Below are 23,306 nucleotides of genomic sequence, written 5' to 3'. Positions count from 1 at the left end.
TCAGTGCTTGTCCCTTTCTGTGAGGAAAAAATGAAAACCTTGATATCAAGTTGAATGATTTTGTTTTAAACAGTATGCAATGCCTTATCAATTAAATGAATGCATAAAACAAACACACAGCTTAGTGTTATTTTATGTTACTCCAGAAGCTTCGGCTTACAGATGTAACCACTTATCTTTTTTTTGTCTGTGGGCTGAATGCGTTTGTCGTACCTCAGGTTACCACTGACGAACTCAAAGTTACTGAGTGCACCTTTAAATACAGTATATAGAGGCAGTGGCAGTCATTAGTCATTCCACGAGTAGCCAGCGCTACCTGTAAGACAGCTAGAAAATGTTTGCCTGAGATTTGAAAACATAATTGCTTAAAGCTGCATGGAACTGCCTGAAGCTTTGTGTTCAATGCACAGTCTTGTATTTCCTGTGGTTTTGTGTTGTGTTTAAGAGACTAAAAAGTAGGACATTTGGGAAAGGCGCAGTCAGGCATGGCATGAGCATGAATCGTCTAATTGTGGCCCTACAGATGGCAATAGAAAATGTCTGACTGTTAAAAATCTTTATGTATGGTAAATGCCACATTGTAACTACACGAGATTGTGTTGAACGCTGCACTGTAATCTGAARGACAGATTCAAACCTCTCACACTCTTTATGAATAATAAAAAGCATCAGAGTGTTTCCTTTGTTGATCTTTCCATACCAAGAGCAAAATAGAAACAGATGAAAAATAACAATTCAAAACGCAGCATGAAAAATAACAATTCAAAACGCAGCATATACAGTAACCGGAGGAACCTATTATAAGCAACCCAAGACTGAAATTGAACAGTGGCAACTCAGTCCGGTCTAGAATATTGTCTGACATTATGTGTGTATCACTATGGCTCAGGAGGGGAAAGGTTTCCCCTCCTTTTTAGGAGGAGCGGTGCTGTGGTGGTCCAGACAGACTTTCCTCCCATAGAGAGGTACGAGTCCAAACACAGGCTCACAGCAGTTCTCCATATATGGCCGTTTGCACACAGATGGCTCCTAAAACCCAGGTCGGAGTCGCACTGTTTTATCAGCTGGTTACCAGCTCATTAACCTAACGAAGCAGCCGTAAAAGAAACACCTGAGGAGGCGTTTTTTCTTTCTGGTCCTGACGAGAAAAAAATGACTGTGGGTGGAGGTTCTCTTCTGCACTGATCAACCAATCCATTAACGTGGAGGAGGAGTTAAGATGTCACCTTGTCAASGTCCAAAAGCAGAAGTCGCGTCACAGGCTCTTTCCATTTCCCRTTAAAACAGGATGCATCCGGTTATTTCCAACCTGCAGAGGGTGCCAGCTCATAACATAAAGCCATAAAACATATCTGTATATATAGCGAGATCTCGTATTTATCACAGGTTGTCAGGTTGTTTCCTTTTTAGAAGTGTTAACCTTTTAGCTTCATGCCCTGACATGTTTGATACTAAGTGTGATGGAAATGGTATTTGTGTAGAAGTACCATATATTATAATTATTGTACGGTATACATATGTGAGTCATGTTGATACTATGTTMGCTAGAATGGGGACTGGTTTAATGAACTCCGACAGAGGCAGTTGGCTAGAATGAGGGGGCTCAAAACAATGTAGGAGAGGCAGCACATGAAATTCTGGGCCAGGGTTACAAGCAGAGTGAGTGACAACAACAAGGCCTATACGCCATGCAAGTGATGCGTTCCTACATCTTACTTCCTGATCTTTTGCATGGGCTTCAAGATATATCATCAAATTAATGAAAATTCGGTAAAATAAGATATATGTACAATTATATTTCGTGTTTGTGGATGAATTTACTTTTATGACGTTTTTGTGATGAAGACCATTGCGCTGTTTTTTTGCCCATAGAAGACCATTAAAAAAGCCTACAAAAGTTTCAAAACTACAAGGCTACTTGCAAGTAATGAAAGATGCATGAGGTAGAGACAGGAAGTTAAGGCTGCACATGTGGTTGTCATTAGGGGTAGTGGAGGAACATTAAAGTGTAAAAAATGTAGTTTGTTGTAATTCACTGGTGTGATCAACGCCAAGATTTGTCCTTTAGAAGTTATTTTTTAATAAAGGCTCAATTCTGTARTTAAGGGAGTAGAGACAAAATTGGTGTAAAATACACAGATGTGATCATGTATAAACATCTATTTATTCATTACATACTATATTTGTGAAAACATTATTATTCCCATTGATGGAATAAAACTGTGTGCATATACATGAAGCATCTCCAGCAGAGGAGGCTGGTGGGAGGAGCTATAGAAGGACGGGCTCATTGTAATMGCTGGAATGGAATAAATGGAAAGGTATCAAACACAACCTTATGGAAAGCACATTTGAAAACATTTCATTGAATCCATTCCATCCATTAATGAGCCCATCCTCCTATAGCTCCTCCCACCAGCCTCCTTTGGTCCCCAGTCCATGTCATCTTATTCATTATCTAAAATACTAAACTGATCCTTGATCAGTGGTCCTACTCAGACTCTTTATGAATATGGGTGCAGAACTTTAGACGGAAACATGGCTCTCTCGTGATATACTGTCCCAGGATATACAGCCAGCTGGGTTCTCGGGACATCGCGCAGACAAGAATAAAGAACGCTCCAGGAAGAAGAAAGGTGGGTATGTACGTTTCATGATTAAGTATTCATGGTGTGATTGTGATAACATACGGAGACTCAAGTCCTTTCGTTCACCCGACCTAGAATACCTCACAATCAAATGCCGACCGTATTACCTCCCAAGAGAATTRGCTTCGGTTATAGTCACAGCAGTGRATATTCCCCCTCAAGCCGATACCACGACGTCCCTCAAAGAACTACACTAGACTTTATGTAAACTGGAAACCACATATTCTGATGCTGCATTTATTGTAGCTGGGGATTTTAACAAACAAATCTGAGGAAAACGCTACCGAGGTTCTACCAACACATTGACTGTAGTACTCAGGCTGGGAAAACGTTGGATCACTGCTACTCAACTTTTTMAAATGCATACAAGCCCCTCCCCCCTCCCTCGCTTCGAGTAAATCTGATCACAACATTTTGGTCTTCCCTTCCTAAAGGCAGAAACTCAAACATTAAYTACCTATGCTAAGGTCTATTCAATGCTGGTCTGACCAATCGGAATCCATGCTTCAAGATTGTATTGATCACGCGGACTGGGATATGTTCCGAGTAGCCTCTGAGAATAACATTGACGAATACACTGATACGGTGACTGAGTTCATCAGGAAGTGTATAGGAGATGTTGTACCCACTGTGACTATTAAAACCTACCCAAACCACAAACCGTGAAAGAGCGAATCACATTTAACCATGGCAAGGTGACTGGGAATATTGCAGAATACAAACAGTGTAGTTATTTCCTCCGTAAGGCATTCAAACAGGCAAAACATCAGTACAGAGACAAGTGGAGTCGCAATTCAACGGCTCAGACACAAGACATATGTGGCAGGGTCTACAGACAATCCCGAACTACAAAGGGAAAACCAGCCACGTTGTGGACACCGACGTCTTGCTTCCGGACAAGCTAAAACACCTTCTTCGCCCGCTTRGAGGATAACACAGTGTCACCGACGTGGCCCGCTACCAAGGACTGTGCGGTCTCCTTCTCCGTGGCCGAAGTGACTAAGACATTTAAGCGTGTTAACCCTCGCAAGGCTGCCAGCCCAGATGGCATCCAGCCGCAACCCTCAGAGCATGAGCAGACCAGCTGGCTGGAGTGTTTACGGACATATTCAATCTCCCTTTTTTATTTTTTATTTAACTAGGCAAGTCAGTTAAGAACAAATTCTTTTTTTGTGTGTGTGTTTTATAAAAAAAAATAGGGGGTAGATCAGCTTTAATATTGCAGATAGATTGTAGCTTCCATCAATGTAGTTGTCTGCATCACTTCCAATCCCCAATATATATTTTTTGCAAATATATATATATAGTGGCGTACAGCAGGTCAGCCACCAGGGGGAGACTCGTCGAGGCCTGGTGACAGATGGAGTCTATATCACGAGGCAATGGCTCCCTCTGTTGGACGTGCCAGGTCTCGACGGGCTCTCCGGCCAGGACTAATTTGGGCTGATCGCTCACCAGCTGGACGAGTCCCATAAAGCTGCCAGAAGGGCAGCCCCGTGGGAGGGTACTAGGGGAAGAYAGGTTACTCCTGTATAGTCATGCTCAGTCCCAGAGGTAACGGAGGGAGCTCAGTTTTGTTCCCRRCAGGATACAGCAAGACCCTGYAGCCCAGAAGACGGTTGTTATTTAAATAAACACTCTTGAAACCGAGCTAATCCAACTTTGTCCGTGTCTGATCTGTGTAAACGTACATACATACATACATACCATACATACAATATTTTTGGGGATTAGTATATTTCCTTTATACCCTCAAACCCTACCACCCCTCCCCCAACTAGTGAACAACAATGCTTAGGCCTGTATTTCTCACTTATACATGTACATACTATATACATTTTATGGACACGGTGTATTTTACAATAGCTTTATTTTGTTTGTTTTTAACTCCTGTCCTTCCTCTACCCTCAACCTGTCCCACATATTTATGATGTCCATCCGGTTTGATTTCCATTTGTGATATCGTTCAAACTGTACTCTTTCAAAAAAGTTCCTAACCTATATACGTTTTACGGGCATAGTATGTTTTACATTGATTATCTTGTTGTTTTTAGTCCCATTCAACCCCTTCCCATCTCTCTCTTAACACCATCCATATTTGCCATATATTTTTCAATTGTGCTGTTTCACAAAAGCTCTGAACCTTTCCATTCTCATAGTTTCTACAATTGTAAATTGAAAATAAATATTTTGCTAAAAATATTACTATATTATTGATCAWTTMACTATGACTTTTCAGATCGCCCAGTAATGCTATCTGCAGGGTTAGCTCCAGGTAAATATTGCAATTCTTCAMCTATTCCTGGACTTGTGACCAAAAACAAGCTACATATGGACAGTACCAAAACAAATGATCTYATGATTCTGCCTCTTCGCAGAAAAATCTGCAGAGCTCTGGTGGTTGTATTCCCCATATAAATAACATTKTGTTGGTTGCAAGAATTCTGTATAATAATTTAAAGAACAAATTCTTATTTACAATGACGGCCTACCCCGGCCAAACCCTCCCCTGACGTCACTGATCCAAATTGTGCGCTGCCCTATTCCAGCCTCCCTATCCCAGTCTGTTGTCCCCACTTGCTTCAAGATGTCCACCACTGTTCCTGTACCCAAGAAAGCAAAAGGTAACTGAACTAAATGACTATCGCCTTGTAGCACTCACTTCTGTCATTCTGAAGTGCTTTGAGAGGCTAGTTAAAGATCATATCACCTCTTACCTTYCCTGACACTCTAGACTTACTTCAATTTCCAATATTTTGGACTTCAGGATACAGCAGAGGGAGCACACCCCGAGCCACATCGACGGTGGAAAGCTTCAAGTTCCTAAGCGTACACATCACTGACGATCTGAAARGGTCCACCCACACAGACAGTGTGGTGAAGAAGGCGCAACAGTACCTTTTCAACCTCAGGAAGCTGAAGAAATTTGGCTTGGCCCCTAAATCCCTCACAAACTTTTACAGATGCACAATTGAGAGCATCCTGTCGGGCTGTATCACCACCTGGTACGGCAACTGCACCACRCGCAACCACAGGGCTCTCCAGAGGGTGGTGCGGTCTGCCCAATGCATCACCGGGGGCAAACTACTTGCYCTCCAGGACACCTACAGCACCCGATGTCACAGGAAGGCCAAAAAGATCATCAAGGACATCAACCACCCGAGCCACGGTCTGTTCACCCCGTTAGCCTCTCAAAGGCGAGGTCAGTACAGGTGCATCAAAGCTGGGACCGAGAGACTGAAAAACAGCTTCTATCTCAAGGCCATCAGACTATTAAATAGCCATAACTAGGCAGCTTCCACCTGGTTACATAACCCTGCACCTTAGAGGCTGCTGCCCTCTATACATACATTTGGAATCACTGGCCACTTTAATAATGGAACACTAGTCACTTTAATAATGTTTAAATAATGTTTACATACTGCTTTATTCATCTCATATGTATTTTTATTTAACCTTTTTAACTAGGCAAGTCAGTTAAGATCAAATTCTTATTTACAATGACAGCCTAAGAACAGTGTGTTAACTGCCTTGTTCAGAAGCAGAACGACAGATTTTTACCTTGGCAGCTCYGGGATTTGATCTAGCAACCTTTCGGTTACTGGCCCAACACMCTAACCACTAGGCTACCTYCCGCCCCAGGTATATAGTSTATTCTATTCTACTGTATTTTAGTCAATGACTCTCTGACATTGCTCAAACTYATATTTATARATTTCTTAATTCCATTTTACTTTTAGATGAGTGTGTATTGTTGTGAATAGTTAGATACTACTGSYCTGTTGGAGCTAGGAACACAAGCATTTCACTACTCCCACAATAACATCTGCTCTATATGTGTATGTGACCAATAGCGTTTGATTAGTTTAGTCACAAGGTTCATGCAATTTATGACCTATTTTCCCCTAAATTGGCTGTACACTGCCCTCTAGTGCCAGTGTAGAAGAACATGCAGTACTCCTATGGGAAATGTGGTTTTTGTCAGAATTTGTGTCCCATGACAACCATTCAACCCCCCCCCCCCATCATCTTAAGCATTATGTTAATCATCAATAAGAATAATTTGAAATTGTGACCCAGCCAAAAGGTGAACAATTAACTAAAACAGGCTTGAATGGTGTGTTTGTGGTCAGTGGCAAATAACAATTAACAACCTAGTAATGGTACTGCTGTGTGTCCTTAGATAATATTTACACAATGAATGTACACAAAAAAAGGTGTGATTTGACAAAAGGTGTGATTTGACAAATGCATGCTAGCAGATACCCAAAGACTTCCAGTCTTGCGCTAACACTAGTTACCTCCAACTTCTTTCATACTGGACACAGAGACATAAAAATGGTATCCACAAGTTCATCCGACTCTGGGCATGTAGATTAATTGCCCGTAAGGGAAACTGGGGCTACTTGCAAAGTCTAAGACAGAGCAACAAAGCAAAACTCACCAAGGTTGAACCTTCAGCAGTTTTGTCCGCTAAGCGTTTAACAACACACTCAATTCAATGAATCCGATGTCAGACTTTAATTTGGCCGTTTACGTTCATTTGACTGGCTGTTACGAGAATCCATGAGTCTTGACAAAGTGTTATTTATAGTTAGCCTCAAACAGCTTTGGGCTATGTTGTTTAAATACTCGTCCCTGGTAACTGCGTGTATATAAATGCCTAACTGTTATGCTTGGAAGGAGAGCTGAATAGGATTTTTGTGGTTTGCAGTCACCAAAGGCCACTCCGGGTAACGAGGCTTTAAATGTAGCAAATGGAAGAGTTTGGGTGACTGTTTTATTTTGGATAATGGTGTCATGATACAAATGGACTTCTCAGAATGGAGTACCATCGCTGCGCTAGGGGGCGTTAAAGATATGACCTACGGCAGAGAGAACTGAGAACTGTCAGAACTCAAGAGTTGTTCACAATTCAACTGTCTATGATGCCAAACATGGATTTCATTCAAAGATACATAGTTTGCAATGGCTACGTGATATTTACAATTTTTCTGAAAGTGTGACATTTTTTATTAGCAAATGTTGGATAGACCTACATGGGCATTTCCTGTTTGGCATGCCTTCTATACAAATCAGAGCATTTGGCTTATCATAGCACACAGTTTGGAATGAATTTACAGTAAATGGGGCATATAAATATGTAATTTACCAGGAGATTTGGAAAATGACAAAGTCAAAATAGATTTTCTGTTACTCTTAACACTATTGCATGCCATGCCTGTACATAGTAATTGTTCCAGTTTCTCTCRCCCATTGAAATGTATAAAAGCAATGCAGCACCCCTGGCTGTGTAAATTTGAGTGAAAATTTGATGACATGCTTCTGCTTATTACATCCCTCATATTAATGAACCATTKATTTGCTGTATTMGACTTGTTATTGTGTGAAAGTTACATATTTCAAAAAYATATTTTTGAATTTCCCGCGCTGCCTTTTCAGCGGAATGTTGTGGGGCGGTTCCGCTAGCGGAACGTGTGTCCTAGAAAGGTTAATGAACCATTCTATGGGGCCTAGAAGGCAATTATAAGAGAGGAAAACCACAGCCCATTAGCTGTTCTGTAGAGGTGCCCTTTACATATTTAGCCACATGAATTCAAACTGTTGCATTACCACCATTCTTTAAGTCACATCTTAATGATGATAAGCAATGATTCAATAACTCTTTTGTTGAAAGTTGACTACAGATCTTTATCATCCATTGGAATTGATATGCACATTTTCAAGTATGTATCAGTTATTTTGCTTCAAACCACTTTTTTTTTTTACATAATGAATTTGGGCTCCCGAGTGGTGCAGCYGTCTAAGGCACTGSATCTCAGTGCTAGAGGCGTCKCTACAGATTGGGASTCCCATAGGGCGGRGTACAATTGGCCCAGCTTTGTCCGGGTTAGGATTTGGCCGGGTTAGGCCTCATTGTAAATAAGAATTTMTTCTTAACTGGACTTGCCTAGTTAAATAAAGGTTAAATAAAATAAATTAAAATWAAATAATTGTAATTTGTGCAATAACCAATTACTGACACAGTGGTTTCAGGGTTAATGGAGAATTTAATAGGAAACAAAGCAGATTTTTACTACCAAAGTGAAAGCAAAAGTGATGGTTGCATTTGCATGGTTTGCTGCTATATWCACGGTTTACATGAACATTTTAGTCATTTAGCAGACACTTAACCAGAGCAACTTACAGTAAGTGCATTCATATTAAGATAGCTAGGTGAGAACCACATATCACAGTCGTAATAAGTACTTTTTGGGGGGAAAAGACAAGTACACAGTTTACGTTTTAGTTTGGGTGGGGATAAGACCAATGTCTTATTTAAGATATTCTTTTAAGAGGTAGGGTTTCGGATCTTTTTGGAAGATTGGCAGGGACTGCTGTCTTTGCATCAGGGGGAAGCTCGTTCCACTACTGGGGTGCCAGGACAGAGAAGAGCTTTGACTGGGCTGAGTGGGAGCTGACCTCCCGTAGGGGTGGGAGTGCCAAGAGACCAGAGGTGGCAGAACGGAGTGCTCAGGTTGGAATAGAGGGTTTGAGCATAGCCTGAAGATGGGAGGGGCAGTTCCCCTTGCTGGTCCGTATGCAAGCACTGTGGTCTTGTAGTGGATGCYAGCTTCGACTGGAAGCAAATGGAGTGTACAGAGGAGAGGGATTTGTATGAATAACTATACACACCTTTTGGCCTCCATTTAAACGACACTGGCCACTCCAGTAGGTGCTGCACTGACCATAAGCAATTAACTGCCAGTGCTGGATACTGTTTAAAAAGGGCCAATCTGCAGTTCAATCATTAACAAAATTTGACACCATGCCACTGTTTCGATAAACTGCTGAGGGAGAAATGTAARCACACAAATGTATAGACAGAGCTATGGATGCAAAATTATTAGTTAACACTTAATCTCTTTACACTCGTGGGAATTGGCCTATAGGGATACATTTAACTGCTTTTTTTTACAGATATATGAAAAGCATATGCATAGGCACGGTAGCAACTGAAAGGGAACAGTTTGGAGACTATGGGGAAATTATTAGACCAAAGTTGAGGACAACAGTTCACTTGACACAAGACTGAATCCAAACATTAGGCTACACTGTTGATTTAATTTAGCATTTTACATTTACTGTACTTTTTGCTGCYTTTGTTGATAACATCTGAAAATACTCTGGATACATTCAGTAACATGATAACAATATTCCTGGAAAATGTGGGGTAGGTGCAACGTAAGACAAAAAAATGACAAGGTTTTAAATGAGAGGACTAACTGGTTTCTCCAAGTGGCCACAGACTCTCAATAGGGTGCACAGTTCCTAGGTAATTTCAATGCACTTTTATAACTCAAAGAAGGTTATTTTTTGAGCTCTCCTAGCTCTGCCGTTGAGGAACTAGAGCAAGCACACTTGTACTTTTGTTTGGAACACAACCCTGCATCCCCGCCATCACACAATTACTGTTGTTTACGGTCCATTATAAATAGCCTATTATAAATCGTAATCTGGGTCAGGTGGGCATCAATTACTGGGAGGGATGGGGGCAACTTCTTGTCGTGTGCCGTGCTCAAATTCAGAACGTCTGTCAGTCAAAACCCATACAGCGATTTGAAGCATAGAGKCAGAGCTCTGACGTAATTTATAGCATGTTACTGTGTAGCCACTGCGTTCCAATTTAGCCGTTTATTAGTGCCCAAATGTTCAACCTGTATACGGGTACGAGTGTAAAGGGTTAAAGCTATACAGTGTTTGTTAATAATTACATAAAAAAWAAAAARAWWTYTATTTATTTATTATTCAAAAAAATGTACCCCCTTTTTCTCCCCAATTTTGTGATATCCAATTGGTAGTTAGTCTTGTCCCATCGCTGCAACTCCCGTACGGACTCGGGAGAYGCGAAGGTCAAGAGCCGTGCGTCCCCCGAAACATGACCCCGCCAAGCCACACTGCTTCTTGCCATAACGCCCGCTTAACCCGGAAGCCAGTCGCACCAATGTGTCGGAGGAAACACTGTACACCTAGCTACGGTGTCAGCGTGCACTGCACCCGGCCAGCCACAGGAGTCGCTAGAGCGCGATGGGACAAGGACATCCCAGCCAGCCAGCCAAACCCTTCCCTAACCCGGACGACGCTGGGCCAATTGTGCTCCACCTCATGGATCTCAGTCGCGGCCGGCTGCGACACAGCCTGGAATCGAACCAGGATCTGTAGTGACACATCTAGCACTGCCTTAGACTGCTGCGCCAGTCTTGTTTACAAAKAATATAATAAATACTTTGGGTTCTAATGGTGTACGACAGTTAAACTAAGCTTATGAGGCATATATAAAAGGTTATTCTTGTATACGTATATCATTAATWAAAAAAAATGTATGTAGCAATCACACATTGCACCTTTAACTTTTTCCAAATCATACTAATTTCACTAATAACCACATATATAGAGTATTTACATGTCTTTCACTCTATATAGTTTCATTACAGTAGTAATTGTATCGTTCCTTTACTAGATGCAATCTATTTATAGTTGATTTACTACAGCTTTATAAAGTGAAGGGTTATTGCAGTAGTATGTTATATTCATCTACAGTGCATTGAGCATGTTCTAAACGTATCCACCACATTTTATTTCTCATACTTTGCAATCTTGCTCTTAACATTCGAGAGATCGGTAAATGTCATTTCAATAAGTACAGTAACATAATATCACTGTGCCAACAGTACACAAGTGACACAGTTATATTAAATTAAATAAGTATCAATGTCAGCTGAGTCCATATATTTCCCTATTAGTTCAGCTATTGTACCTCAACTGATGATTGAGTTATGGAGTTGACGTGGTTTGGAGCTGTAGATACAGTACCACTGTCACKCWAAGTGCCAGAGAAGGTCAGTGGTAACTCCTGCACTTAAACACCCCCTGCTGTTTGGCTATTCTGAACGTCTGGGTTACGGCTCTGACCGAAGCAGCAATTTGCATTGTTGGGTCACACGACGAGCACCTGTTGTGGTATGTTCACTGGCGCTCTGATGTCACATTTGGAGAGATGTGGAGAAATGACCGGTCAGGATTGTTCACACTGGCTGGTTACACTGGCATTTGGATATAGTAGCCAATGGGAGCATTGGGTTAACATGTGAATACAGTGGTGATTTCCTATGTTGACCTTTTTGTCAGCATTTGCTCCGAAAATGTATGGTGTGGATTAGTATTGTAAGGTATTGTTGTGCCATCATCTAAGTCAATGATATCTAAATGGAGGTACTGTACRGGTACACATTTGTAGCATTTGGACTTGTATCAATAAAGACCTTATTTAACTTTGGAGTCCTCACTGCAAGTGGAACAGAAGACTTTGGCTGAGCTTTGCTGAAGAGTAACCTTGTCTGAGACCCAAAGACTCAAGTTGGCTCCCAGAGCTAATGCCTAGGCTTAACGCATCACTAACATCATCTTAAGTCTTGCCAATGACCAGGGACCCGATACCCACTTGATTAAACATATACTCAAACCTTTTGAATGGCTGTCCTCATAGTCCAAGWGAACCATGGGGAAGGTATTCTGTCTTTTATCCAAGTAGATGTCCAATTGAAAATGCGACCTACAGTCATGTAGAGTTTGAACCTGGGTATCTTGCWTGGCAAATGGCTGCATTAGCCTGCTGAGATAGCTCACCAAATTAATGCCTAGAGCTAGACTATCAAGTCTTCAGATCTCAGGAAATGTTACTCATCACGCAACAGTGGTTCACCATAACCAACTTTGTTACAGTAAATACAGTAACCTGAGTAATTGTTGTAGTACCAGGTGAAGGAAAAAAAATAATAATATTGTGAGGCATGTCATTGAGACTCACCACTGTTTGTCATCCCATAGGTGGAAGAGGGCGGTCATGCGTCCCTGGCCGGGATCTGCGAGGGGGACGAGGTGGTGTCGCTGAATGGAGAACCCTGCGGCGAGCTTTCCCTCCCAAAAGCAAATGCTCTCATTGACGCCTCCGTCGACTGCCTGCAACTACTGGTCAAAAGGTAACGTCGAAAGCTGGATTTTCTTTTACTATTAACTACAACATTGTTTCTCAATCAATTTTTTATGGGAGAAGTCAATATCTGCACATCATTTCAACGTCGGGGTGCTACCAGGGTTGGGGTCAATTTGAATTGAAGAAAGTGAATTCAGAAAGTGATTTGAATTGGAAAGATATGCTCTTTTTTTTCAATTACTGAATTGGAATTTCAGTTTACTTCTTGAATTGACTTGAATTCAAATCGACCCCAACCCTGGGTGCTACTGGTTTATCAAGGTTTAACCATCCCCAACTCAATGCTCTCAAAACCTACTGCTTGGTCCAATTAACTGGGCCTTGTACTACAAGGCATGATTCAACARAACAAATCACCAGTGTATTTGCCTTTAGACAGCATGCTGTAAATGATCTGCCCTTGTACTTGGTTGAGTGGCCTGGAATATGGTGGGCGGACAGACAGAGTGGCTTTATTGGCAAGTGCGTTGACCTTTGATTGGCTTGGCTGCTGACYAACCAGCTGCCCGCTCAACAAGCAGCTGTTAAACAGTTACTCAGCGGGCATCACACACCGTGGGCATCTGGTGTGCCATGGGATATTGGTGCCAATGCCCATATTTAAGGCATAATTTAGATCACCCGGCAGGCACACAGTCCCTTTGAAAGTGGATTGTGTTACTCTAAAGTGGCTAGCCGTCTTATTTCCCCATCATGCATAGCACTCTGACATCAACAGACTAGATGGGTGAAAAGCAATATGGTAGCAAAGCTACTTAGCCAATTGTAGGACTTTAACCATGCCACTTTAAGACTGGTGACAGACTAAACACAGACCAGTTCACACTCAAGATTTGGTTCTGGGTGCCGAGATATGCCAATTTAAAAAAAATTGGTCACATCTCTCATCCCCTTCCCTTTGGTTGCTAGGCTCCAAATGACTCCAATGTAATAACTGTAGTCACAGAATGACATTCTGTTTTCCTCTATGACACTGAAAGGGGAAATTAAGTGGAGCCCAATTGAAATGTGATTACTTTCCACTTCAGTGCTTCACTCCAGTCAAATAACATGAGGGACGGAGATTGAGTTTGCTTGATTAAGGTGACCACTTGAGGGCCAGTGGTTGATGAGATAGATTTAGTTAACACAAAGGGCAAGTGCACGGGTGCGCAGCACAATATTCAACGATATTGCATATTGGAAATCCAGGCAATCAAATTATGAGATCAAAAACARTATAGTTTTGTAATTAGACGTTCTATGCCAGTCCCCAGATAAGACATATTAACACAGTATGCTCAGTTTCAACACTTGGCTAGGTTTTTTACAATTTTCATTGAACTATTTCATACAGATGGCGCACCCTATCCACTGAGGATTTTCATTCAGAGACCTACTTTGGCACAAGGGAGTCCTCTGGTGAGGCTTTGGAAAGCACCACCCTCCACATCCTGTCCCCTGGCAGGTCCCAACCACCCAGGGAGCTCTACATCGCCGATTCCCAGGACAAGGCCTACTATGGAGAGACGGAGAGTGACACGGAGGCCCCCGGAGGGATTCATCTGGTCCGCACCCAGCTCTGCGTACCTGCGCCTGAGGAGTGCCAGTTCCCCAGAGGAGGAGGGGACAAAGGTCAAGAGGGACCCCAGAGGGGGAGTTTCTCCACTGGGGKAATGGTGGAGCTACAGTTGTCCCTCGCCGAACACACCCTGGAGGATCCTGTCTGCACCTCCCTGGGGAGTGCTCTTGGAATAGAGGGGGAGATTCATGCGAGAGAGGCCCTCAAGAACGAGGCCCTCCTTCACACCACCACCCACTCGCTCTACGTCCCTGGCCCAGCTAGGGAGCCCCTGAGTCAGCATGGAGTGGTGCTGAGCTCCCCCTCTCTGCTGGGCCAGGTGGAGGTCACCCTGCAGCACCCAGCAGCCGGGAGGGGCTCTCCTCGCCTGGTAGAGGGGGTGGTCATCTATGGGGCCAGTGGAAGTGTTGGTGGAGCCCCTGGGGAGGAAGGAGGAGGGCAAAGCCAGGGAGCTCCCGCCTCTTTCACCGTCTCCTTTGGAATTCCCGCAGAGGGGGCYGAACCAGCAGAGGAGCGAGACTCAGATTCAGAGAAGGACCTTGAGAAACCCAACAAGCACCGGGCCAAGCACGCCAGTGAGTATCCCATACCTTTTCCCTTACACTTGTCTCACTGCCACTAGTCATCCTTTGTGTATGAGTGTCAAATTAGTGTTGTCTTATAGGGTGCACTGARTCAGATCAGACCTAATAGCAGACTGACATAACAAATGAAGTTCACAGCAGTGCTAACGCAACTCTGGGTGGCATGTGTGCATTCCTTAGCCCGGTGCTTTGTTGCACGCTAAAATGTGTCCCCCAAAATAGTAGACAATATCTCTTACTTGGGAGGGGTTTTGTTTGGATTGAAGCAGAGAGGTCCAGTTCAAGCCTGAATTATACTAGTAGTGTCCAGTTTGTAGTATCCAAGATCACAGAAGGCAGGATTGTGGCAATTTACTGTATTAGGAGAAAGATAGATTAGAGATAGATAGAGAAAGAAAGATGGGAGATAGAGCTATATAGAAGATAGATAGATATAGAGGAGAAAGAAATAAAGAGAGAGCGGGYGGATAAGAATAAATAATTCTCATTCAAAAATATATAAACATTTATAAAATGCCCTATCAAATGTTTTCCTCTAGCTTTGAATAGGGGCCTGATCAGGATGTGTCTTCCAGAGATAGATAGGGCATTACATTGAGCCGTGCAGGGGGACATAAATAAAACACCAGTGCGTTGATGATGCCTGTAGAAATGCTCTTTGATCGACACCAGCATATGCTGCACTGGCCCGTTACCCGATCCTTTAAAACGGCTTGTCTTAGCCTGTGCCGTAAAGAGAGCTTCGCTCACTACTCCCCGTCTTCCTCCACCTTGAGGTTAGTCTACTGTGGGAAATAAAAATTTAAGGATGGGTTCTTTTATAAATCACCGCTTTGTGTTTGTATGTGTGTGTACGGTTGGGGTCGTTAAAGAGTGTGTGGACATGCCTGTCGTCGCCTCGGGTTTAGGTGACAGATCCGAGAGTAGACTTACGGAAAAGGGGTAAAGGTGCTTGGGTGCTGGTGAATGCACTTTTGTCCCACAGGCTAACATTAATATTTTCTATGATCTGCCATTTGCTCCAACTATCGGGCCACCCGTTGAACAGGCTGTCACAGCTGTGTTAATATCATGTATTATTGGGGAACAAACACYGAGTATATTAGGCATGGGTCAGAGAATTAGGTAATTGCTTGGCGTGTTAATTGAATAGAGATTGTGTAGATTGAATGATCAAATGTGTGATAAGTCTTGGCACTAAGTAAAGGGCTTCAAAAGCCAACTATAAAATCAGGACCAGGAAAGTATTGAATGAATGAGGTCTATGAAAATATCAATTTATAGGTTATTGATTGCATTTGTCATTTGAGGGAGTTTTACAAATTCGTTTTGGATTGAAATATTTCATTATAAAATGAGCTGAATCAAATAGTCTGCATTGATATTTAGCTAATGCTGACTTTAAGTAATTAATAGCATGGTCTGATTTGAGTATGTCAGCATGTTTGCCATGTCTGCCATTTTAAAGAGCAATTGGTTATATAAAGTGAAATATCAGTGAAAGTGATTAGTGAGTGGTTTCTTTCATTTATTTGGATATGCTTTCATAATGCCATTAGGGTGGACGTTCAGTGTTAAGATGTATTCAAGATTATCATAAACTTTAGAAAATGTGGTTGCAGTGCAGAGTACTGGTATCTGASACCAGTGCAACTTGGTGTGGCAAACAGAAATCAATCAACGGAAAAGTAATGAATCAAAGTAAATCAAATTGCAGATTAAAATACAGTGAGCTCAAAAAGTATTGGGACAGTGAACATTTTTGTTGTTGTCTTGGCTCTGTACTCCAGCACTTTGTATTTGAAATTATACAATGACTCTTTAATTAAAATGGTATTTTCCTCCATATCGGTTGAACCGTTTAGAAATTACAGCACTTTTTGTACATAGTCCCCCCATTTTAGGGGACCAAAAGTATTGGGACAAATTCACTTATGTGTATTAAAGTAGTAAAATGTTAAGTAGACWATCTACAAAAAGTGCTGTTCACCCGATATTGATGAAAATGCKCTCAAATGAAAGCTGACAGTCTGCACTTCAACCTCAGTCATTGTATCATTTCAAATCCAAGTTACTGGAGTACAGAGCCAAAACAACAAAGTTGGCACTGTCCCAATACTTTTGGAGCTCAAATAGGAAGAGATTCATTTGTGATATTTTACAGAATGAATGTMATTTTTACGATGCATGTGCATCCAAATGGAAGGATTTGTGGTGGTTTCAGTTCTACCCGAGCTATTATTACCCATAATATGCAGTTAAATGAACTAGGCAACAAGAGGCAACCATTTGAAATATCCCTCTTCTCTCTCCCTCCCCTCTCCCTCCCTCCCCTCTCCCCCTCACAGGGCTCAGGCGCAGTGAGAGCCTGTCAGACAAGCAGGTGAAGGAGGCCAAGTCTAAATGTAAGCGCATTGCTATCCTTCTGAACGCTGACGCTCCCAACCCCAACAACAAGGGGGTGTTGATGTTCAAGAGGCATCGACAGAGGGCCAAGAAGTACACACTCGTCAGCTACGGCACCGGTGAGAGTGAACCAGAGTACGAGGTCGACGACAGCGACGAGGAAGACTACGGCGAAAAAGACGCCAGAGCGATCAAATTCACCCTCGTAGCCACCACCAGCGGATCAGAGCTTGAGGAGGACTTTATCACTAATGCKCAGGGTGGTGGCAGAGTGCTAACCTTCGACTGGGACACAGGACTACTCGAGATCGAGCGCAAGCTCAACTCCGGAGAGGAGATGGAGCAACTGCCCAACACCACGGGAAAGGGGGCCACAATGTTCGCCCAGCGCCGCCAGCGCATGGATGAGATCGTCGGSGAACATGAGGAGATGAGGCGCCAGGGGATTCCCGTGGAGGGGGTACAGGAGGTGGAGAAGCATGCGGCCTACCAGCAAATGGAGGAGCGCTCGTACATGCAGGCCACCACAGAGAGGCAGGCCTACATGGACTTCAGCGTGCACCAGAAGCAGCAGCAACAGTATCAGAAGTACCAAGAGCAGCAGTACTATGAGCAGCAGCAGCAGCAATACCAGCAGCAACAACAGTACGAGCAGCAGCAATACCAGCAGCAACAACAGTATGAGCAGCAGCAGTACCAGCAGCAACAACAATATCATCAACAGCAGCACCACCAGCAGCAAGAGTACCAACAGCAGCAGCACATTCAGCAGTACTCGTCTAACATGAATGGCATGGCCAACCATCAAACCAATGAAATGCAGAGTTCCATGAGCAATCAAACTGCCCAGCCCTTCTCATTACAAAACCGGATGCCTGCCCTGTTTTCTCCCCCAGTGAGTGGGAACAACCAAGAGATGATGGGTCAGGGGGAGCAGATTGCCTCACGCGACGAGCGCATTTCGACGCCGGCAATCAAGTCTGGGATCTTGCAGGACACAAGGAACAGGTTCAAGGGCAAGCCAATGTTCAATTTCAAACAAGCACCCAAAGTGTCACCCAACCCCGAACTTCTGAATCTCCTCAACAGGAGTGAAAAGAAGTTGGATTTCGAGTCATGCACGGAAGAGGACTACCTTAGCTTGGGAGCTGAGGCTTGCAACTTCCTCCAGTCACCAAGGGTCAAGCATAAGACGCCTCCACCAGTCGCTCCCAAGCCCATCATTAACCCCAACTCTCCACCCTGGTCCCCTCAGCCTGAGCTGGCCAATCAGGAGTTGTCAATGCATGCTGAAAATAGCGTCCCTGCACCTGCTGCAGCCCCCGAGACCGAGTCCGCTCCAGAACTGGCCCCAGAGCCCTCCCCCCCTCTTGCCCCCCAGGAAGCTCCTGTTCCTGCCAAGCCCCCCTCTCCAGACAAACACACATGGAGTCCCCCAGGGTCCCAGGCACAGCAGCAGCAGCCCCAGKAGGCGCCAGCCTGGGGAGGAAATGGTCCTTCACCAACTCAGCCTCATTCGCAACCCGAGCCTCGAGTGAGTTCTTGGGATCCGTCACTAACACAGGCATCACAGCAGCCACTTGTGAGTACTTGGCCACCTGCTGAAATGAAGCACCAGGCTCCCGCTCCAAGTCAGTCCCCACCACAGCTCCCTTGGGTGACTCCCCAACCACCTCCTCCTCAGCCTCAGCCACCCATGAATTCTTGGGCTATAGCGCCTACCCAGTCACAACTCCAATGGGTTCAACCTCAAGAACAGCAACAGCCCCAGCCCCAGGCACCTTGGGCTCAACCTCAAGAACAAGCACAGCAACAGCCCCAGGCACCTTGGGCTCAACAACCTCAGCCTCAGTCTCCAGAACAGACTTGGCCCCAGSCCCAGCCTCAGCCACCTTGGGTGTCATCACCTCAGCCTCCAATGAATGCATGGACACCACCACAGAGCCAGGCCCAGCCACAACAGCCACCTTGGGTACAACAAGCTCAACTCCAACATTCAGCTCAGCCCCAACCCCCTATGAATGCATGGGCCCCAGCACCTGCTCAGGCTCAGGTCCAGCCTCCATGGGCCCAGCAACCTCAAGAGCAAGAACAGCCACCCATGAATGCCTGGGCACCAGATCAGAATCAGGCCCGGCCACAGCCACCTTGGGTCCAACCACCTTCAACCCAATCCCCACCCCAGCAAAACTGGCAACAACCACCTCCACAGCAGGCACCCTTACAGCCACCTATGAATGCATGGGCCCCAGCTCAGGCACAGCCTCAGACACACACAAGTACCTGGGCCCCACAACCACAGCAAGCCCCAGTGAATACTCAGACCCGGATGGACAGAGTGTGTCAACCTTCTCCGAAACCTTGGAATGCTCCACAAAGTGCTCCCTGTTCTACTCCTCCACAGCGAATTAACTCTTACACACTTGGCGAAAGGTCCTCGTCACCCGTCATCAATCCAATGGCCAGCGTTTTGGCACCAGTAGGAGGAATGGGCTCGGCTTTGTCGATGCCGGCTGTTAGGGGGAAAGGAGCCGATTTGTTCGCCAAGAGGCAGTCTCGTATGGAGAAGTATGTCGTGGATTCGGACACTGTGCTGGCAGCCACTGCACAGGCAGCTCAGCAAGCCCAGGCAGCCACTGCGCAGGCAAACAAGGCAAGGCCCACGTCGCCATCTCCCTCCGTACCTCATCCGTGGAAATATTCACCCAATTGCAGAGCTCCCCCTACATCGAATTACAACCCCATACAGTCCCCTTCCTACCCACCAGGGGCCATTAAGCAACCCCCTCCATCTAGCCCTGCGGTCAAAGCAAAGAAAGGGAAAGGCAAACCTGCCTGCAAACCCCTTGCCGTTATAGATGTCATGAAACATCAGCCTTATCAGCTCAATGCCTCCCTCTTTACTTATGGCCCAGCAGTGGAGGCTGCCGAGGCTGCCAAGGCCGCCGCACCAAAGCCTGCCCCAGTCCCTCCAAACCAAAACCAACCAATAAGATATGAGCAAGCTGCCCCTGTCCAGCCGGCTGGACAAATGAATGCTCCCTATCCACAGCAGCCTCAGCAGCTCTACGGGATTCCCCCTCAACCACCCATGCATGATAGTCCATACCACCCAGCCTCACCTAATGCTTACCAGCCATCTAACAATACCTACCAGCAGGTTCCTGCTGGCCCTTACCAACATCCATATAATCCCCCTTACAATCAAGCCCCTCCAGACCCTTATCAACCCCAGCAGCAAGCTCAAAACCCTTCTTACCAACAGACCCCCCAAGGTCCTTATCAGCCAGCCCATAGCCCCCCCTACCAAGCAGCACCCCAAGCCCCATACCAGCCACTACCTCCCAGTACCTATGTGGTGCCCAGCTTTCCCATAGCGGCAAAGTCTGAGTCCATCTCTGGGGGCAGCACCGCTCCAAAGCCCAGGTTCATGGCCAAAAAGAGTTCAGCCCAGGTGTGGAAGCCAGCAGCTGTGGGGAAAGAGTGATTCTGATAGCATAATTAAGTGATCTTTGCTTAAAAGAACATTAGATCTAGTTACAACATATACATGCACAGTACATTCATATAAATGCAATATATTCATAGAAAGCTTTTAAGATGCCTTTTCAACATTTTATAGCCAACATATTTTTTWAAATAAATGCTAGAATTTAAAAAGGCCCGATGCAGCGGTTTTGGTCTCAATATCAAATCATTTCTGTTTAAGAATTAAGTACCTTACTGTTTTAGTTTTTATTAAAATGGTCAAAAACAAAACAAATTGCGTCTTAGCAAAGAGCAATTTCTCAAGCAAGAATTTTGCTAGGACTGTCTGGGAGTGGTCTAAGTGAGGGGCCTAATTGAACGAGAGTTACATACCCTGAAAACTAGATGTTATTGGCAGAGAGGTTTGAAACTCTTTGTTATTGGTATATTAACTTACACTGCCTGGTGATGTCGGCAGGCAGGCCAAAATGCCARCCCACCAAAATTTCAGGCTCTTACACTAAAATGGCATTATCATAATTTTCACAATTCCCCAGTATTATTCCAACCTCATACTGTGGAAATATATATATAAAACACAGGATATTCACGTTTTTGACTGCACTGGGCCTTTAATATATAAAGTTTGGATGTATTTTTCCACCTGCTATGCATTCACTCTTTACTCGTATACAACTATATAATATCTTGGTTTTTCAAGCAAAGCTTTTCAATGTTAATTTCTTTGCAATATTGCAACGCACAATACATAGAAAATTAAATATGATATTGGTATATCTTAATTATCTAAGCCCAAAAATGGTCAAATGTAGTTTCAGAAAATCCACAAAATGCATTCAATAGACTTATGACGTGAATCAGTGGAGCCTGTAAACAGGCATTGCCAGAATGTGAGCGAGGYTAATAGCCAGCAAGAATTCAGAGGAACAGGTGAATGTATATTGCTGAGAAAGTTAAAATTTGAAATGAGAGAAGCTTGAAAGGGAATTTAAGAAAAGATTGGAGTACTAAGGCGGTGTGTGAGCCAGTGATACGTTTGATAAGATCTTCTGCAATATCAACAGTGTATTTGTTAGCTGTTAAGATGTGCAATAATTTGTCAAAATTGACCTTGAATGATCTGAGAAGAAAAATATTAGCAGCGACTAAGAGGTTTAAGACGTCGAGAGCTTGGGACTGTAAGCCTCTATCTACAAAAAGACGATTCTGAGATAATTGGCTGTACAGTTTCAAACCCTCATTGGTTTGAATGGTGTCAGCAATTTTTATCTTATTCTTTTAAGTGTAACAACATGAATTGGGGTATTTAGAGTACTTTATAGGTAGAGAACATTGAGCAGAACAAGACTATGTCAATAACAAAATTTGATAGAACCTTATCGTCCCCAAGCTCTCGTCATGGTTAGGGAGACSAGGAGTGGTCAGTGGAAACATATTTAGGGTCAGGTTTGAGAGCCGTCTGGCTTCATTTGACATGTGTTTTGTAAGTACAGTGACATTACTTAGATTTGGTGGATATAATGTTCATATGCAATAGTGAATAGGAAACATGGCTACTTCATTTACCAAACATTCATAAATTGCATTGCAACAAGGGAATGTTTTGTATTTTATAAATTGAAGTATACATACAAGTCTAATACTTTTTTGTTAGGGTCCCGTCTCTTGAAGGTGGGAAGTGGAAGGTACTTGCACAAATGTAAGATGTAGATCGCGTACAATTTCATTCAGTGTCTTCCAAAAGACCCTGCTTGAATTGTTTTGGATTCATTTGAGCGGTTATTGCGTCATGATAGGTCTCTAAATGTAAACTTTTCCATGTCACAGATGATGTGTGTGCGTGAGTGAAAGCTGTTGGTTTGGGAGGACTAGTGGGTTTTTGTATTGTTTCACCAACATGAATGGCAGTCGCTCACTAGACCTCCAGCTATTCTGTCTTTTCTCACTCTTCTAATTTCAGCTTTGCATATTTTTTGTTCTATGTTTCTGTACACCTGCTTTGGTTTAACGTAATGCCCCCCCCAAAAAAACATTACAAAAAGGGATATTGAAATAAGCAGTTACAGAAAAAAGGGGAGTTTGGATGAACCACCCTGTCATTTGAATGGTATACATTTGTTATGGAGTTGCTTTCTCTTGTTCTGTCGATTCTTTTCCATTTTWTTTTTTTTGTGTTWCTTTTTCATAGTGCACTTTCTGTACGATTCATGTCAGTGCCATTAAAATGCCTTTTATCGTTACGTTTGCGTTTCCTCGGTTGGTCTCTTCTGCATGCATTTTCACATCCCATTCTGCTACTCTTTACTTTTCCTCTACACCACCTTTATACTTGGCACAACTCTCTTCCCACCTTACCACTGCACCATATTTTCTGTGGAAAAATTACAAACACACACATTCATTATTTTGCTACTCCCTAACTCAAARGGGAACACCCATGGATTTTTGGTTTGGATTTTTTTAAACAGTAGGACGTCTTAACTATTTTCAGCCATAGCGAAATACAAATAATACGTTCAATAAATCACAGCCTGAAGGGAGTTTGAGAACATAGTGTGAACTAGAATAGAGGAGAAACAAATTTG

The 23,306-nt window shown here is 43.6% G+C and overlaps 1 protein-coding gene across 2 annotated transcripts in view; it reads left to right on the top strand.

Annotated features, from left to right (window-relative positions):
* Positions 1 to 23,306, top strand: part of LOC111980755 (synaptopodin-2-like) — a 41,109-nt gene that overhangs the window by 11,425 nt on the left and 6,378 nt on the right. Inside the window, exons 2-4 of one of the 2 annotated variants that reach the window (XM_070435829.1) lie at positions 12,516 to 12,667; positions 14,018 to 14,817; positions 17,175 to 19,885. In XM_070435829.1, the coding sequence (XP_070291930.1) occupies positions 12,516 to 12,667; positions 14,018 to 14,817; positions 17,175 to 19,885 (3,663 nt within the window). Of the gene's footprint in view, positions 1 to 12,515; positions 12,668 to 14,017; positions 14,818 to 17,174; positions 22,962 to 23,306 lie in introns of those variants that run through there. The other variant, XM_024011707.3, reaches the window with a different exon arrangement.

The sequence above is a fragment of the Salvelinus sp. IW2-2015 genome, linkage group LG3 (assembly GCF_002910315.2).
Source record: "Salvelinus sp. IW2-2015 linkage group LG3, ASM291031v2, whole genome shotgun sequence".
Taxonomy (NCBI): domain Eukaryota; kingdom Metazoa; phylum Chordata; class Actinopteri; order Salmoniformes; family Salmonidae; genus Salvelinus; species Salvelinus sp. IW2-2015.
This window is presented reverse-complemented; position numbering and strand designations above follow the sequence as displayed.